We start from the raw sequence: 19,243 nt of genomic DNA, 5'->3' as shown, positions 1-19,243 counted from the left end.
AAATCTCTACAACAATGACTTTTATTGTCTTTCGCAAAGACTGGTATCTGAAATTCTTATTCATTAAGAAGAAAAAATATATATACAAATGAAACTTAAGGATTACTGAGGTATAAGATCCAAAAGAAATCTCTGAAAGAGAATCTGCCCGAGTTATAAATTTATGGTGCTCTTTTACTCCAAAACAGTATTTAAAAGCAAGAACTTCAAGAGTTTAGATGATTTTAGATTTTGTGATTCTATAAATTATATATTATCAGAGAAAGTCAGAAATGGAAGAAAGGGTTCCTGGAAATAATGCACTGTGTACTTAATCTTTCTGATCAACAAAGTAATATAACATTAAATGTTACGTGCTAGGTGTCTGGCATACAATATTATTTAATCTTAATAATAACAACAACACAAAATGAGATTTAAAAAGATTAAGTATGACTTTAAAATTTATACACCTTTCTGAAGATGAGCGAGATAACAGACCTATTACAGATCGCCATGACCTATCTTAATGCATTCTGATCTGTGCCTAATTACGATTTCCACCATAAAGCTACCAGCACATCCAGGAATACTCTTTTTTTTTTTTTTGCTTTTTTTTTAAATTGCAGTTCATTTTATGACATTGTTTCATAGGCTCTGGGATTCCCCCAACCCCTCCCCATGGTGGATTCCTCCACCTTACTGCAGTATTACAGTTCAAATTCAGTCATGCTTCTTTCATTGCAAGCATGTACCATGCATAGAGTCCAGCATCTTATTGTCCAGATCAATTCAACAGTTTCTTGGGGAGGCCATCTCTGGTCTAAAAGCAGAGCTGGCAGAATATTGTTCCGACCAATTAAAAGCCCCAACACAACATCAACAACAATTTACAACATTATGGAGTTAATTGACATGGTACTGAGTGACTGATATGTTAGAAAATGCAAGCTCTTAACCACATCCTGTGACTACTTCATTGACATTTCACTTTTAGTTTATATACAACTGGCTTCTATCCATCTTAAAATGGCTGTAGGATACTATTCAGCTGTCTCATGTCTATTTTCATTTTTGTATTTAGCAGTCTATAGCTTTGAAGCATAATTTTTACTGAACTTGGCAGATTTTAGGATAGTCTAAACTGGCTAATAACTTTAACAAGGCATATGTCAACAGATCAGGCACCGAACAGTTTTAGGAGGGGTATGCAGAGAAATCTTCAATACCCCAGTGAGGAGTAACTTATTTTTGTGTCCTACCTAGTAAGGTATATGTGAGTCCCCACTGACCATTTACTGTCTGGTTCTAAGCTTTCCTTGTTGTTCTCTATTCATCTATTCTAATTTTGTTGTTGTTTTTTTGTTTTGTTTTGCTTTTGGGGGGGCCTCAGGGATGACCCTGATGGTCACTACAAGAGAGGGTGGGGATCCAAAGTTGGAACTAAGTAAGGACCAGAGAAAAGCTCCTCTCCCTAGTCCTGAAGGGAGTTTACTGTTCTTCTGTTTCTGCGGACTGCTCAGGGCTCCTGGATCTTGTTCCAAGGACCTTGGATCCTGCAAGGAAGGATTTGGGCTTCTTCCATCCCATGTGGGAGATTCAAAGGGGAGTGGATGACCTCAGAGTTCTTAGCCTTCGAAGGTACTCCAATTCCCCGTGTTCTCCTGGGCAGTTGGGATGTAGTCCTTGGTGCCTGCACTGATAGTCCTTGGTGAGGATCCGGGAGTCTCCAGGGCTGGGTACAAGCCTTGCATTACTTTCCCTTGCTGAGCACCAAGCAGAGGCTCAGTCATCACCTACCATAGCTCCTCCCAAAAGCAACTCTGAAAAGTTTCCTGTGAACAGAACAGTTCCCATTCTGGAAGACTCTTGAAATGACTTAATTTGAGTGTTATTCCTAACTTTAGAACAGAGGTCATAGGAAAAGCATAAAAGGGGAACACAGAACTTGGCATATTTGGGGTTTCAACAAATGACCAGTAGTGGCTGAATTACCACTGAACATGCTAACATGCTTTCTTTCTCAGATCTTCACTGTAGGCCTGGCTTAGGACCGCCAGAGGGCTTCTGCTAAAATCAGTCCATCTCCTGCTGTCGCATTATATCTCTAAAGATAAAACAAGATCTGGACCAAACGCTTTCGAACACAGCAGTCAGGGCCTCAAGTAAGGGCCAAGTGAACAGTTCAGAGGATACATGATAAACGATATCCACACACACTTAAAATTGTACTGTGTTTTGTTTTGTGTGTATGTGTATCCTAATTGAGGAATAGCATGACAGCTAAGGAAATGAGAGACAATCCGACATACATACAATCTGTATGAAAGAGGAATTAAATCAGTGGAGGAAATTAAAGTTGAATGGTGGAGGGAAATAGGCACCTTGAAGATGATAAAAACTACATGTTTTTTCAGTTGTGAACTTCAACAGTCGTTCACCATAGCAGGAGTACTGTAGAAATCAAAGAACTGATGAAGACATAAAGGATGGCAGTAATTTTATCCCAAAATATAAATCTGAAAAAAATTTTTAAAAAATTACTTGAAGCTTAGAATCAGAGATGCTGTGCAACTATAACTGTGTATATCTGAGTCATTTCACCATCTGCAGTTGAGGATAACCTAAGTTTCTTTAGCACCTGAGGCTGATCATTGTGTTAATACAGGCATTACAAAGGCCTCAGCGGCTCATCCACTCAACTATCTTAGTTTTGGAAAAGGAGATTTTAAAACCAAAGAAACAAACATCAACGTAACACATTGTGCTGAAGAGTCAATCTGTTTTGCTTTTGAGCAGTGAGCAGACAGTAAGACAGGGTAAGCTAGTATTTGCGAAGACCTATGTAAAGAGTCTGCAGAAGCAATTACCATGCATCCTTTCTTAATGGCAGCCAGAGGACACAGAACAGGAAATTTAGAAACTTTTTTTTTTAAATATTTTCTTTGCCTGTTACAACAGTAATAACACATCCAAAGATGTATTACAAAGAGACAGTTCCCAATTCTCATTGGAATGACCAGGACAATACCTTTAGTAAGATTGGCTTTAAAGTCACGTCATTTCTAATAGAGACTTCCCTGTGTGATTATTTTAAACTTTGTTGGACATACTATTAAGACTTTTTAAGGGTTAAACCTCTTTTGTAAAGAACTGAGAAAGGTACTGATTTTTTAAAAAGGATCACTGTGTTAATCCCTACTAACATTCTTTGCTTTTGAAGTTAAATGAGCAACAGTGTGCAAAGTGGGTTGTACTTAGGAGCCTTATCACAGTGTGCGTGGTTATTTTCTAAGAGTTGACAAATAGCTATTAAATGTTTTTTCTTTATTTAGTTAAAATCACCTCCCAAACCCCCAACTGCCATGTTACTGGTATGTAATAAATGCTAGTATCTCTTTTAAGAAATTCTTCTTACCTGCTCTGTAGCTGTAGGGCAATAGAAGACTAATAAAATAGTTGTACAGATATTTATTGACAGTCCAATGATGGTGATGAGATTTGGGGCAATCCAGGAGGGAACTCTTCCAACTAGCCATTCCCAATACCCTTGCATTAAGGGCTCAAGCAGGGACCGTCCAGCACTCTGATATCTGTGTTCTTCTAGCCGCTTTAGCTGGTGTCTTGACAGTGGTGGTGTGGGTAACTGGAACAACTTATTTAATATACACCCTGTAGTACTCATATGCCCAAAGCCCACAGGGGACTCTGGGTGAGAATCTCCACATCGTTTTCTTGTTGACCGATGCCCACTCATGGATCTTGGTTTTCTTTTATTTTGGAGATAGTAATTTATCTTGTTTTACAGCTTTTTATGGCAGGTGTTTATCTGGGGGGGTGGGGAAAAAGAGTATATTTGTAAGCCATTTTTTAAAATCAGTATCACTAAAATCAGTTTACTAATAGAATAAAAATATCAAACTGGCATCAGAAAATGAGGGACTTGATTTTAGTTCTAGTTCTTAGTCAAAACGTATGACCCTCCCCCTAAGCAAAAAATATTATGGAACTTTAATAGTGATAGGCTTCCTGTGACTTTATAGTTTATGTGACTTTACACTGCTTTTCCTATCTCACAATGCTTTCACTAATGTCATGAACAGAAGTTAGAAACAATCTCAGTGTGTCATACATAAAATGAAATCCTGAGCCTAGCAAATCAATACTAATACTAAAAGAATAATTTGAACGAAATGGGTTTAAAGCTACATTTTCAGGGGCTGATGTTGTGGCACTGGGGTGAAGCCACCACCTCTGATGTTGGCACCCCTATGGAGCCAGTTAAAGTCCAGCTGTTTCACCTCTGATCCAGGTCCCTGACAATGTGACTGAGAAAGCAATACAGAATGGCCCAAATGCTTGGACCTCTGCATGCATGTGGGAGACCCAGAAGGGGTTCCTGGTTCTTGGTTTCAGAACAGCCACGCTCTGACTTTTGTGACCATGTAGGGAGATAACCAGTAGTTGGAAGATCTTTCCTACACCTTCTCTGTAACTCTGCCCTTAAAATCAATAAATAAATCTTAAAAAAACCACTAAATTTCTCTCTAATGATAAAGCTAACATTAATTGAGCATTTATTTTATATCAAACAGCTCAAATACTATGCACACACACATACACACATACTCATTTAATATGAACAATCCTAAAAAGCAGGGGCTGTTGACTCCATCTTTATAGAAAAATAAACTAAGACATGGGAGGCTAATTAATTAACATGCCCAAACCACATGACTGGTAAATGATGTTTAAACAAACACATTGTTTCTGTTTAAGCTAAATTAAAAGACAAAACTAAATAGTGACAAGGGTTCCAGAAAGAATTCGAGGTGGAGATAAGTAACAATGAAAAATTAATTTTATGAACTCATGCCATGATGAAATGACAAAACAGTAAGCAAACACAAGTGATGAACTAAATGATGACTATGGGTAAAGGACCTGGAGATTGAGCCCCGAATTTTTCTGGACTTGATTTAGGAATCATCAGCAATAATGCAAGTATTACAAGTAATTAAACAGAGTAATGAAATATTTACAAGGGTATTTCCAAGATGAACAGGGTAGCCATATATAGCCATCAGGACGGATAAAGTAGTGAGAACAATAAAAAATTAGCACAGTGACTTCAACTGTTTGTAGTGTGGCAGCCACTGATGGTAAAACAGAGACAGAACAAAGTGTTTAGGTACTAGAGATGAGTGGAGCAGAGGGAAGGGAAACTGGAAACTAGCGGTACTGCCGTCAAAAGGGAAAGTTAGGAAAAAAGTCAGCTAATTATATGTTGGCCTTTGGGATGTGCAGGTGAGAGGGCAACTGAGGGTGGCGGTAGGGAGGAAAGGCACACATGTAACTTAAGATGCCTCAGATAAAATACAGCCTGGAGTTCGAACAAGAGATGAAAATTTTAAATTACCGAGTTAGAAGCTAATGACTAGCTAAAGACCAAAAAGATTTTTGAAGTGATTAAATATGGAAAGAAAAAGAATAAAGTACCTTGTGGAAAACACATAGTGAGCAAAGGGAGGAAGGGAAGTCATAACATTAAAAAAAAAAATCTTAACTGAGTTAAAAGGAATTGGCATTTAACCAGAAAAAGGTATACTTTGACCCTCTGGTTGAATAGTATAGAGAAAGAAATATGAAATTCCCAAAAATGGTGTCCTGTGAGAATACAGAATGTAATGCAGGGTTTAGAATATCTTAACAATGGACCTATGATGGGAACATGCCCAGCTGTTCTTATTAGGATTCAGCTTATTCTGCCTTGGAAGGGTGGTCTCGAAAGCAGCAGGTGCCCTATGGTCCCAGGTGGATAAAAAGCCAGTTCTTAGCTTTTCATCCAGTGATGAATGCAATGCAGCGAGTCAGGCTGAGACCTGAAAGCAGCTGTTCCTTGACTTTTACTAGGTCATGACTATAGAATCAGTGACCCAGACCACACGGGCACCCTGGGGGTCAGGCACACTGTGACCCGACATGAACTATAAAATACAAGAACATGGTTCATATATACAAAACACAAGCACGCAGACAAGTGGGCACAGACTCACAGCCAGTGGGACACTGAGTCACAGGCAGGATGGCCACGTGAACAGCATGTTGGGTTATGTAGGTACCAGGAGGTTTTTCTCTACACCCTCACAAATATCAAACTCCCAAATGTCAATGTCACTAATGACTTAAGGTGCTATCTAAAACCTTTGTCAATGATGGATCTCAACATACGGCTTAGAAAACAGTCATTGTGATCAAGGTAATATCCTTAAATTTTCTTAAAAAAAACCTCAAAATAATCAGAGATAGAAGTAACCACTCAGGTGCTACAAAACAAAAACATTTAATATCTCAAACAAAAAGGGAAAGCAAAGCTAATTCCTACTATTTCAAGTAAGTCTTTCATAGAAACATATTACAAAGTTATTAACTAAAACTGTTTTCACACAATTTTTAAGTAACTGGTAATAAAATTATGAGATCAAGGGCCTGGCGCGATAGCGTAGTGGCTAAAGTCCTCTCCTTGCACGCCCGGGATCCCATATAGTCACTGGTTCTAATCCCGGCGGCCCTCTTCCTATCCAGCTCCCTGCTTGTGGCCTGAGAAAGCAGTTTAGGACGGTCCAAAGCCTTGGGACCCTACAACCATATGGGAGACACAGAAGAGCTCCTGGCTCCTAGCTTCGGGTTGGCTTAGCTCCAGCCATTGCCGTCACTTGGGGAGTGAACCATCAGATGGAAGATCTTGCTCTCTGTCTCTCCTCCCCAATCGCTTCTCGGCCTTTTGGCTAAGATCAAGTGTCTCTCCTCCTTTCTGTACATCCGCCTTTCCAACAAAATAAATAAATAAATAAATCTTAAAAAAAAAAAAAACCAAACTATGAGATCAAATGATACATCAAACACCACCAAAACACTGAGCTTCACAGGAACCAAAACGAACAGCGCATTTTCAACAACTGGGAAGCTATCATTGAGGCTTGTGGAATTCCACTTAAAATGGGAATAAAGTTTAGTTAATTCATATTTTCTTGTTGCAGTGTTCTATTTTTCCACTATCAACAAAAGGGGGTGCTATACCGAGGGTGCTAGTCTGCTCTTGGCACTACCAGCTACAAGCAACCTATCTTAACGGTTTTAAGTTTGAGCATTTGGCAGGAATAGTATAAGCTGATACTTTCCTTGTGAGTTTTTCCCTACTGTGACCTACATTCTTTTTTTAACCTTCTAGTTCTGTTTTAGAAAAAAATATCTACATTTTTACTAACAGTTGTAGATCTAGCTGTTTTTATAGAACACACACATGATAAGAGTCAAAGAGTCCTAAGTTTTCTTTGGCAACATTTCAATCAGGCAACATTGTCTCTGTGAAGCTATCAGCAACAACATCGCAAATATTTCGGAGAGGTATAACACCTATGATACCCTGGGGCCTTTACATTTGGCACATAGTAGGTTCATCAAAAAGTTCATAGAAAATTCACACTATCATATAATTTCATCTTGTTCTCTCATACAAACAGCTACTTCAGTTGTTGTCACTGACACAAATCCAGCTCCACTGCTCCTTCTTCCATGACCTCGAGAATCATTTCCAAAAAAGAGGAACTTCTGAATTATATCAAATAAAAAGCAAGCATACCTTATGGGAGTAGGAAAGGTGGCTACAATAGGAAGATTAGCAACATGGAGAGAAAACAGAAAGTGAGATGAAAATATGGAAATGAGGTACAAATACTACAAAAGTATGTTAGCAACTTGAGTATGAAGTCTGTGCCCAAGAGAGTAAGCAGAAAACATCATTTTCTTATCACAGGACAAAGAATTATTTTCTAGACAGCCAACAACTAAAATGACTGCTGGGTAGTGTAGAAACCTAGCCACCAGCAAGAGTTTTGATAAGAAAACGGATTCCAAGTTCCAAATGCAGTCAATATCTGATTGCAACAAACAAAACACACATGGCCTTACCTCTTATGTCTAGAGCAAAAACAAGCAAAAAGCAGTCTGAAGAAACAGCTTGTACATGAAACTCAGAGGAAAACAAGGAACCAGCAGTTTTAAGAACAGGTGAAGAAAAGAAAAGAAAATGAATCAGGACCTGAAGCAAGAAGCTACTTGTCTTATATCTCAGAGATCACTATTCAAGGGAAAGAGTAAACCAGATAGAAAAGCGACGTTTGCAAGAATAATACATTGCAGGGGTTTATAAATCATGGCACAGGATTTTTATTCTGATGTGATTAAAAACTACAAGTGAGATTAAAAGAATGTTATTAAGTTTGTAGTACAGTGCACTTGTTAATGGAAAATATATTTTTGTAAATCATAATGTATTTTTTAAACATCTATTTATTTGAAAGGGACGAGAGAGAGAGACAGAGAGAGAGAATTTCCATCCACTGGTTTATTCTCTAAAATCTCATAACACCTGGGGCCCAGCCAGGGCAAAACAAGAAGCCAGGAACTGCACTTGGTTCTTCCACGTGGGTTGCAGGGACCCAAGCACTTGGGCCACCATGTGCTGCCTTCCCAGGTGCGTTAGCAGGAAGCTGGATAAGAGGCAGAGGCGTCAGGAGAAGTGGTGACACTGACATGCGAGTGCCTCAAACAGTGCCTAATCCAACACACAACACCCACTCCGGTCAGTATTTTAAAAATTATTTCTTAGTATTCATTTGAAATGCAGAGGGGTCTAAATGAAAGAATATGAGCGTGTACTTCCATGGAAGGCTGGGACAGGTTGTGAAGTCTGGAGTGCAATCCAGGTCTCCCAGCTAGGGAGCCATCACTGGCTGCCCGGCAGCACGCACACTGGCAGGAAACAGAAACTGAGAGCTGAGTCCTCCAACCCAGCCTGCTCAAAGTTAATAAAGAGCAATCAATCAATAAATCCTACCACCTTTAATTCAGTTTAACACTGATCATAATTTTATAGCTACTGTAGCCTTTCCGCTTAGTAAATAAATTCTCCTATGTTAACCTAACTCAACAGTGTTCTGCTCCCTTGAATACATTTCGGTTACCACGCTTTGAACTTCTTGTATTTGTTGTTTTGGGCTGTCTTCTCTACACTGCTCTGTAAGCTGTACTGACTGCCATGCCTGTCTTCGCATTCTTTCCCCCCAAGTCTCATACCACACTTAGAACTAAGTAGTTAATCAGTACTTACTGAACAATGGACAAATATGATAAGCAGCTTTTAGCTGTTCTAGATCTTGAGAAGAAAGATTGAAATATGCCACCTCATACTCTATTCAAAAGCCTTAACATGCTTGTAAACACCCTAAGGTACAACACGTTCACAACAGGCTGTGAGTCCAAGGAAGACATATGGTTTGACAAAGAATTCTCTTTGTTCAGGCATCAACATCAACGCAAAAAGTACAATTCAAGGACAAAACCACAGACTCACAGATCACTGAGTGAGCAAATTTACCAAAATTACACATGCTTTGTAGGTCTTAAAGACTGTCATGTAGAACATCTGTGCAATAGCAGCTGAAGCCAAAGGAACACTGCCCACGTAATTCCTGCATGGACTTCAGCGTAGGGAGTAGCTGACACTACCTGACACGTAACACATTTAAAAACACTCCAACTGTTGAACCGAGCATAAGGTAAGCTTACACAACATGCAACCTGCTGTTTGAGATTCCAGCTTTCCCATCCTCCCCACCCCAGGTCTGAGGGTGCCAAGTTTTGATCTGCACTGATTCAGCACTATGCTGGCAGTCCTCTCACAGGCGACAACTGGGGACTGTACAGTCCTTATGGCACCACTAGATGAAAATGGGAATGTCCTGCAGGATTAGGGAGGCAGGGCAAACGGTAAGCAACGAGGAAGGGAAAGAAGGAAGGAAGGGAAGAAAATCAGTGGGGATCAAGTCCCGCGTTATCTAACAAGTAATACATACAGCAAGTCTCCCAGAACAGAAGCCTTTTCAGCAGGAATGAAAGGCACTGTGTAACACAACCTAGACCTGGTGTTTTTGCTTAAGTGAAATCTCCCATTCCCTCACAGAGGAAATAACTCTGCTAGAGAACCTAAGTAAACACTTGTAATTTCTTAAACAGAAGGGTCATATGACAAGCTGGAAACGGGGCTTTCGTTTTTCACAGCACAGAACACGCAGCTTATGGGTTTAACTTCAATCCTGAATTTTTGAACCCCAACGGTACTGCCTGGGTAGTCAGCTAGGCACTCCCTTTAAAATTACACACTCCATGCCCATGTATAAAAATGACACAAAAATGCCTCTCATCGAATTGAAGAAATCCCGACACACTCAGGGCCAATTGTGCAGTTTGACCCCATTTCTGGGAAAAGCGGCACAAACTAGCACTCCTGCATGCCTTCCAAGAATCCTGCTCAAACACACCCAGGCTTGTCGGTGGCGAAGGCTGAAATTTCTAGAAAAGTTGCTGACCACCAGGCGAGGCCCAACCACGCAACCCCAGCACCCTCTTCCAAAGGGGAAACAAACCTGGGAGGAGGATGCTGCGGCCGGGCGAGAGGGTGTGGATCCCACCGGCCAGGTCAGCTCGGAGCGGGCAGCACCCCCCAAGCCCTCGGCCGCCCCGTGCGGGCCCTCCGTGCCGCTCCCCGCCTCGCCCTCCGCTCCTCACGGCCGCCCCCCGGGCCCGCGCTCCGCCGCCTCGGCCTCGTTCCGGGGGCCAGAGGGGAGCTCGCCCCTTGTCCTCCCCCAAGCCCCGAGCGCGAGGCCACTGTGCGAGGCAAGGGGGACGGCGTCCGCCTCGCCCAAGTCCGTCCACAACCGCAGCCTAACGCTCCACCCCGGAGCATCCAGCCGTCGGCCCACTCTTCCTGGGAGACGTGCCCCTCACCACGTCCTTCACTCCCTGGCCATGTGTCCGAAGACCGAGCCCCGCCAAGTCTTACCCCGACCCCCAGCCAGCACACCCCCAGGAATAACAACTTCGACTTCACTCCACTGGGTGACTCTGATCCGCGGCAGCACGCTCACGACACTTTCGCGGTAGCCGTAAAGGGAGATGAGGTCGGCAGGAGCGGCGGCGCGCGCGCGCTCCTGGCTCCGAGGAGAGCGCGCCCAGGCCTGGCCTGGCCCCTCGGGAGCGCGCCGCGGTGCCCCGCCCTGTCTCCCGTGCTGCGGGAAGGCTCGGAGCGTCGGCCTGCCCTGGCAGGGTCAAGCTGGTAAGGTAGGTTAGGATTAGGAAGAGGGTGGGAGGATGAAGCGGTCGGGAGTCCGCCTGCGCGCCGGCTCTGGAGGCCGCTCAGGGGGTGGCGTGGGGTGGGTCGGGGAGTTGGGCGCAGCCCGGTGCCCCTCTGCGCATGGCGCGCGCGCACGGGGCACCTGGCAGTTCGCTCCGCCTGCCCCCAGGGCGACGCTGTGCCAGGCACCCCAGAGGGCCCGGGTGGGGGGGAAGCTGGAGCAGCGCCTGTGCTCGCGGGGGACCCAGAGGTCGTGGAAGAGTGCATGCTGGCTCTGGTCCCCTAGTCTCGCATGATGTCCTTCCCACTCCCCGAGTGCACCAGCTGGTGCCCAGGCTCAGCTTCAGCTTCTGCAGCTTTCCTTGGCCTCAGGGCAAAGCATAGCCTACCTCTTTGCTCCAGTGAGAGGCAGTGGCAGTCTAAATAATTCCTCTTGTTTTAAGTGGTCACCTAGAACCGGCGTCCTAGTCCCACGAAAGTGAACGGTTGAGCGGGTGCCTTGGTGGTGGCGGCAGGGAGAGGTTTGAAAGTGAGATCCTCCATGACCTTGTGTTTACAGAAAGCTGGGTCAGAAGTGGAATTCTACCGCAGGGAGTAGGCTCAAGAAAGGAAATCACTAATCCCTGATGTCCTCACATCCGTGCTTTATATGAAAATCACAGGAAATGCAACTCAGAAATATCTAGTTTTCCAACGTTTTAATTTAGAAATAATTACAGAAATGTGTACTTTGTGTTGCGTCATGAAATTTGCCTCATTTCTCTCCATTTAGCATTTGTTCTTACAGAATCTTATGTAGTCTTGTAGGGTCCAGAATTTAACCTTTAGAGAACAGTGTCTTGGTCAAGGGGCCAAATTAGGGTTTCTGTGATGCTCTGCTTTGGGACTGATGGGTGGGTCTATCATTGCAAAAGCAGCCGGAGACTTTCTGTAAACTTGGAACATCTAGCATTTCTTTCCTTATTTCAGTCATTTGTCTCTGTATCTTCTGAGAAATGTCTCATCAAATGATTTCCTCATCATGGGAACAGTGTATGGTGTATTTACATGAAGTTAGTATAGGTCTGTAACATACAATCCAGAGACCTAGTAAACACAAGGTATGTGTATGCTGGTTGGTGCTTTTTTTTTTTTTTTTAAGATTCATTTAGTTGAAAGGCAAGGTGGCAAAGACTGAGATCTTCCATCTGGCTGGCTCACTCTCCCAAATACCCACAAGGACCAGGGTGGGTAAGGCTGCAGCCAGGAGCCCAGAACTGCTTCCCAGTTTCCTGTGTGGGTAGGAGTGACCTGAATACTTGAACTATCACATCTGGCTTCCGAGTCATGTTGGGGCAAGCTGGATGGGAAGTGGAGGTGGCCAGATGTGACTGCATTCGGACATAGGGCATTAAGATGTGGGTATCCCAAGCTGCAGCGGCAGCTTGACCCTTTGCCCCACAATACTCACGTCTACACTTCTGTTGTTTATAAGTCGAAGGAGGAGATTCTGAAAAAGAAGTTTACAAAGGATTGGATACTAGAGACATCAACCAGTAAAAGACATCTATTATTATAATCTGTGTTGTACATAATCGTGTCGTGTCTTTATACTACTGGCAGTGCAGGTTTGTTTGCACAAGTATTGCCACAAACTTGTGATTGTTGTGTTGTGCTGGGATGTTGTGATGGCTGCAGCCTTGCTCACTAGGTGACGGGGAACTTTCAGTTCCATTGTAATCGATGGGAGGGAGCTCTGTTGTGTATTCAGGTGTCATTTGCCATAGACTGAAACACCTTTGTGCAATACCTGAGTATTTCTTAACAGTCACCACTTGACGATATAGTTTAAGCAATTGATCTTAAAACCGATGCATTCAAATATTTGTGAAAAAAATTCAAACTGCAGTTTTGGTTCGTGGAACACCAAAGAAATCAGAGAAAATAGGTGAGATGCAAGTCTATTTTGTTAAAATTTGTTACTGCTGTATGAAGTTTATTATTATTATTATATATTATTTATTATATGTTGTTTAAAAATATTTTGAAAGGTTTCTTGAATTAAGAACCATTAAAATTTTAATTTTGTTTCATTGGCGGTTATCCAGCCATACCTCACCTTTCCAAGTTCAAAGTCCATGGACAATTAGTTGTCCTCTTCCTCTAGGCCATGCATTTTTCTTAATTGTCATTATGAAATGAATAGACCACTTCAAGCCATGCTTCTCTTCTGAATTGCCAGTTTAAACAATTGGAACCCTTACAGTCTTAGTAGATATGAATCTAAGATGGCTCATACCTAGAAAGAATTTATGCTTACAAGATATTTCCCATACCCATGGCTATTTAATGACTATGCAGAATTAGCAAATCGGCTATCAATGCTATATGCTTCCGTTCCATTCTGTTCTATTGTCTTTTGAGAATTTGATGATTTTACAAATCAGAATTTTGTAACTTAGAAGCTAAGTGATGGGGCTGGTGCAGTGGCTCAACAGGCTCATCCTCCAGCTGCAGTGCTGGTATCCCCATAAGGGTACCAGTTCAAGTCCTGGCTGTTTCATTTCTGATCTAGCTTCCTGCTTGTGGCTTCAGAAGGCAGCATAGGGTAGCTGAAGTCCTTGGATCCCTGCAAGGAGGCTCTTGCCTCATGACTTTAGATTGGCCCAACTCTGAAGGCTGCAACCCTTTGGGGAGTGACCCAGTGAATAGAAAGATCTCTCTCTCTCTCTCTTTTGTATCTATATAATCTATCTTTAAAATAAAAATAAATACATTTTAAAACAAATAATAAGAAGCAATGGCTAAGCAACAAGCCTGAAATCCTATTTGTCTAACTAGGAAATGGTAAAGGTAGGATTGCATTTATACAAGTCCATTCTTATAGTTGTGCTTTTTTTCTATTAACCTCATGGGAGTTAATGCCTTATTTTACTCAATAATGAACTCTCAATCTTTGCTCATTTTTAAGTCTTTGTTAGAAGAAATCAAGAGTTTTTCCTTTAATTTTATTGTTTTGAAGGCTAATGAAGAAAGGTGTCTTCTGTGGAAAGGGATAAGAAGCATGTAATTTCAGATGGTATAAAACATTACAAAAAAACTCAGGTGTTAATTCTTTAAAGCAAAATAGCATGTTAATTGTGCTATTGCTTAGTGTTCTCACAAACAATATTAGTATGATGGCTGGAAATTGATATTTCAAATCACATAGATTGAAATAATAACCTCTTATTTTCCTCGTGTGTGGATTTCAGGATCCATAAAAGGTGTAGGCTGGACAGTTTGAAGATTGATATTTTGTGCACTCCTACAATAGATAATTCCTCTTCACATTAGAGAAGACAACAAATATTTTCTGGCAGCCTGATATTACCTTATATATATTTTCTCATTTAGTATTTTAGTAAACCTCCATAAAGCAGGTACTGTTTCGTACTAACAGACAAGCTAAAAGCTTCTAGTGATGCTAACTGAAAGCTACTATTGTTTTGCATCAGCAATGTCCTGGCTGTGTCATTTGTGCTGTCTTCACAACCCTTGTAATAACTATCCAGCACAATTCACTAAACTTCTCCACATTTAGGAAATACGCTGTACTCTTACTAGACACCTAAGGCTTTGAAAATTTGAAACGTGAGTAGTATGACCAAGGAACTGAGCATTTTAATTTAATTTAGTTGTAATCTAAACTGTAATGTAAATAGCTGCATGTTGCTAGTGGCTGTAGTTTTGGAAAATGTTACCTGTAATGATGATATAATTCCCATTTATTCAAAGGAGAATCTGTTCAGAGCAGTTTTGAAGTTTGCCCAAAGCCTCACCATTTTATTTAGTGAGTCTCTGAGGAGAATTCTTTAGAAATGATAACTTGGTAAAGGAGTCAGAATAGATGAAGGAGTAGAAAAAAAAGCAGGTAAGCCAAGAGAATTGAGAATCTGAAAGGAGTGTTTGTCACGTGAACTGAGAGGAAGGATGTTTCTGAATGACTTACAAAAGTGAATTACCATCACTAATGACAGTGAGGGGACTTTGAAGGACAAAATGAGCCCTGTGCTACTTTCAGTTCTTGGAATCTGAATCTGGAAAAGGTGTTCATGCTGCTTACTGAGATAGAAAAACTATTTTTGGTTGTTCATTCAATACATCCTGAGCTAGTACAATGGGTAGAGTTCTCTGCTCTGCTTGGTGAGAAAGGGGGATCCTTTAACAAGGAGTTTATTCCCTCCAGGCCACCCCTAAGTTTTCAGGTTGTATAATAAACTAACAGATGCGTAAATCAGGTGTTATTGGAGGAAAAGGTATCTATTTCCAGACACAGAAGGATTAGGGAAGGTTCTTTGTGGAAGACAGAATTTGAGCCTGGTTTTGAAAAATAGGGAAGATTTAGACGGGGAAAAAAACTCTAAGGGAGGGAACAGGTTATGTTTCAAGTAATGGAGTGGACAGAATATTTTGAAAATCCCTTTAACCAAAAATTCTGAATGTTAAATTGTATTAACGTTATCACTTAATATTCTTTTTAAAAATTTTTAAGCATTAAATTTTTTTTTTTAAGATTTTATGGTACAATTCTATAGGCTCTGGGATTTCCTTTACTCCCTCCCCAAGACCCCTTCCCCACAACTGATTGCCCCATATTATTACAATAGTATAGTCAGTCCTTCATAAGCAGTCATAAGTCCATCACTCTGCTCTTTCAGTGTATCCTGACTTTGTGGGTACAGACAATGATATACAGTCTAGCATCCTAATGTCAGGAAATATCCAACAGTTTCATTGGGAGTCCATCTTTGATTTGGAAGTAGAGATGCATACTGCATTGCATCTTCACATCTGAATTTGATAGTCTATTAATACAGTTATTGTACCTTCCCTTAAATAAAAAGCCATAAAACAAAATCAACAACATTTGAAGTTATCAAGTCTTTGCAAGAAAGAAACAATGACCACCCCCCCTCCCTGCCCCTTGGCTAAAATGCCAGAGAAAGCTGAAACCAGAGAAATAACTCCTCTGGGAGTGTCTCCTCTGGGGAGGTTTGGCTGATGAGTGACTGAAGCACAATTACAGATAGGTGATGGGCTCCCACCGCTTCTACTCCTAGGTGGAGACAATGCCTACTCCTGTGACCCCCAGCATACACAGCTCCAATAGTGCGGCCTGTACTTCACTAGCTGGTATTTTCACTGAGTGAAGTAGAAGTATTTCCACTTACAAGTGTCCAACTTGTGATCTTGGAGAAATGCTTCCCCACAAATTTATTCATAGTCCTCAAAAGTCTGCACATTCAATAAGGGGTGTGCCAAAAAACAAAACAAAACAAAAACAAGAGAGAGGGGGAGAGAGAGAGAAAGAAATCAGCCTGGCTAAAGGAGACCACAAAGGAATCTATCCATTTTCACCATTACTCCAGAAGGGAGAACAAAGACACCGCTTGAAAACAAGGTTTGCTACTTCTAGGCTCAAGGACCAAATCTAGGTGTTTATGTAGTCAACAGAACACCAAAAAACAAACTAGAAGCCAAGAAATTAATGGACAGTTAGCCCAGTTTGGTAATGTGCCAGAGTGCCTGCCAAAAATAAATACAGGCCCTCGCTGGAATTATTTATCCTTAGTTTAAGCCTCTTAACATAGTCTCAGATTAAGATTATCCAATTACAAATTCACAGTTGAGAAGTACAAAATACCTATACAAAGGTAAGTCATAGCAGCAAATAATGGATTTAGTTCTAAGGATTTTAGGTAAGAATTAGTTAGAAATATAAAAAATGTTTTAGGATATAAAAGAAGAAAAACTAAAGATCTTGACCTGATTGAAATTTTTAGAATTATTGTTCTAGAAACATGTGCAGGAGAAAAGTACCTATGCAGTCTTAGCAAGGAATGTGTTAAGGCTTACAAAGGAAAACAGAAATGAGATAATAATTTATGCAGGAGATTATTCAAACCAAACCTATAATCATGACTGTAGGGAAAAAGAAACGAAACATATTTAGCAAGATGTGCATAATAAGTATATTTAGCAACAAGTCAGATGATCAGAGCAAGTGACAAGTACCCATGAAAAATGGCTGAGATTTCATTATTTAGAAGGCCAAGCTGAGAAGGGGAAGCTGAGGGCAGTGGAGGACTGTGTAGAATGAGAGCTGTTAGTATATTTACAAAGTTGCTTAGAAATACTAATTTGTTTAGATTTGCAAATTGTGAGAAGATACTCTAATGTGCATAAGAATATCTTTGAAAGATTTCTATATGTTTATGTTTAAAAAATCATGAAATATAGTAGAGTTCTCATTATTATTGGCTCATTATTTTTTAGAAAAATTTTAGTACAATTTCATATATTTCTTAGGAACAATTCTAACAAGAAAATCATATTTCTTCCACAACCCCTCTTTCCTGCCTTTCTTTTTTTTTTTTTAGTTTTTCAAAAACAATTTCAATCCAGTCTAGATTCACATGCTTAATGTGCCACTAACCATAAAATTTAACAACTAAAAAAGTAGAAAGTTCAAAGTTCCGTAGGAGTATAAACAAGGGGTAAAAAAAACAATGGGATTACAAGGTGTCTGTTTCATTCCTTTAGCTTTTTTGTTTGTTTGTTTGCATGCTGTATTTATTACCACATATCTGAGAAAACTGTGGTGTTTGTGTTTTGGGACTGGCTTATTTCACTAAGTGTAATGGTTCCCAGTTTCATCCATTTTGTAGCTAAAGACAGGATTAACCGATCCTCAGTCTGGAGTTTCAGGGAGAACATGGTGATGAATGGCTTATGTGTATTTAGGTTCTCTTTTTTTCCTTTCCTTAGGTAGGAGCTGGAAATACAATGGTGAACAAAACAATTGTTTCCTGCTTTTGCAGTACTTAAAAGTTCAGTGAGGAAGATAAAACCAAGAAAGGGAGTAACAGTTAAGTGTAAGTGATGGCCTGGTTGGGGAGGAAGGGGACACAGGAGAGCAAAGCAGGGACTCTCGGCTAAAGCTGGGAGAGACAGGCTTTTCAGGATCGTGGGTGGGGGGAATCACAGAACTGTGTCCTCATTCAGGAGGATTTAACAGAGTGCATGACTGAAAGTGTGCCAGAGAACCTGGCATGTTTAAAGAGCTTCACGAATTCTGCTATGGCACTGTATAGCACAGTGATTTGCTGTCAGAATCAAATTGAACTTGAGTCTTGTTCTCTCCCAGTGGTTGGGGCCGTTTCTCCTAGTAATTCTCTTGAGGGGAATCGATGAGGTCATATATTAAGACACTGAATAGCGCTGCTAATATGAAATAAACACTAAGTATGTGCCTTTGTAGTGATGGTAAAGGTGATGATGGCTAGAGCAAGGAATTGGGGAATAAACATGAACTATTTGAGAATATAGAAAGGTTAAGTAGAGATAATGTCATACAAAGACCTTATAGACTAATTGTAAGAGCAAAGTCCGTAAGAGCTTAAGGGAACCACTAAAAGATTCTTAGTAGGACAATAAAATGGTCACAGTGTTGTTTTAGAATTGTAAGGATTAAGAACTTTGGTTTTAAGGTAGAGTAGTTGTGGCCAAGAATGTAGTAGGATTGAGTAATATAGGAAAAACCAAAGTGTTTTTTCCTGTTCTCTTGCTCAACACAAAGAAGGAAATATTCCTCTGGTCACCAAGAAGTATGTGGGGGTTTTCCCCTAGCAGTCGCCAATTGGTAATGCGGCAGATCAGTGGGCATCCCCTATGTCAACCCTGAAGTATCCCACAGGCTGAGGGCTCAGCCCTGCAAGACTACTCAAGTCATTTTACCTGTGTTTAAGATTAACGTGCTATAAATGGGGCTATCATGATCCACTCCTTAGTTCCACTAACTGGCTAAAGTGGCTCAGAGAATTCAGAAGCACATTTGATGATTACAATAAAGGACATTAGAAAGAATACAGATAGGGGTGTGTTTCGGCACAGTGATTGAGATGCTGTTTGGGATACTGGGTTCAAGTGCCCTCCATGCTTCTGACCCAGCTTCCTACTCTTATACATGACAAGGTGGCAGATTATGACTGCGTACTTGGGTTCTTGCCACCTACCAGGGAGACTTAGCTGGAGAGTCCTGAGCTCTTG

At 41.0% G+C, this 19,243-nt stretch overlaps 2 protein-coding genes across 8 annotated transcripts in view; one reads left to right on the top strand and one right to left on the bottom strand.

Moving 5' to 3' along the window:
- CEPT1 (choline/ethanolamine phosphotransferase 1) overlaps positions 1-10,985 on the bottom strand; it is a 38,954-nt gene extending 27,969 nt beyond the window's left edge. The window contains exons 1-2 of one of the 3 annotated variants that reach the window (XM_040999220.1): positions 10,883-10,985; positions 3,398-3,808 (exon numbers count right to left, since the gene is read on the bottom strand). In XM_040999220.1, the coding sequence (XP_040855154.1) occupies positions 3,398-3,736 (339 nt within the window). In that variant the 5' untranslated portion in view covers positions 3,737-3,808; positions 10,883-10,985. Of the gene's footprint in view, positions 1-3,397; positions 3,816-10,882 lie in introns of those variants that run through there. The other 2 variants (XM_040999217.1, XM_040999218.1) reach the window with 2 other exon arrangements.
- A 94-nt stretch (positions 10,986-11,079) lies between these two features.
- Positions 11,080-19,243, top strand: part of DRAM2 (DNA damage regulated autophagy modulator 2) — a 34,251-nt gene continuing 26,087 nt past the window's right edge. For 3 of the 5 annotated variants that reach the window (XM_040999230.1, XM_040999229.1, XM_040999226.1), the window contains exon 1: positions 11,080-11,160. The gene's annotated coding sequence lies outside the window, so the exon portion shown is untranslated. Of the gene's footprint in view, positions 11,161-17,630; positions 18,070-19,243 lie in introns of those variants that run through there. The other 2 variants (XM_040999228.1, XM_040999227.1) reach the window with 2 other exon arrangements.

This window comes from Ochotona curzoniae, unplaced genomic scaffold (genome assembly GCF_017591425.1).
Source record: "Ochotona curzoniae isolate NIBS_2020 unplaced genomic scaffold, NIBS_Ocur_1.0 scaffold_1037, whole genome shotgun sequence".
Lineage (NCBI taxonomy): Eukaryota > Metazoa > Chordata > Mammalia > Lagomorpha > Ochotonidae > Ochotona > Ochotona curzoniae.
Note: the sequence above shows the minus strand (reverse complement) of the source record. Positions and strands in the feature narration are given on the sequence as shown.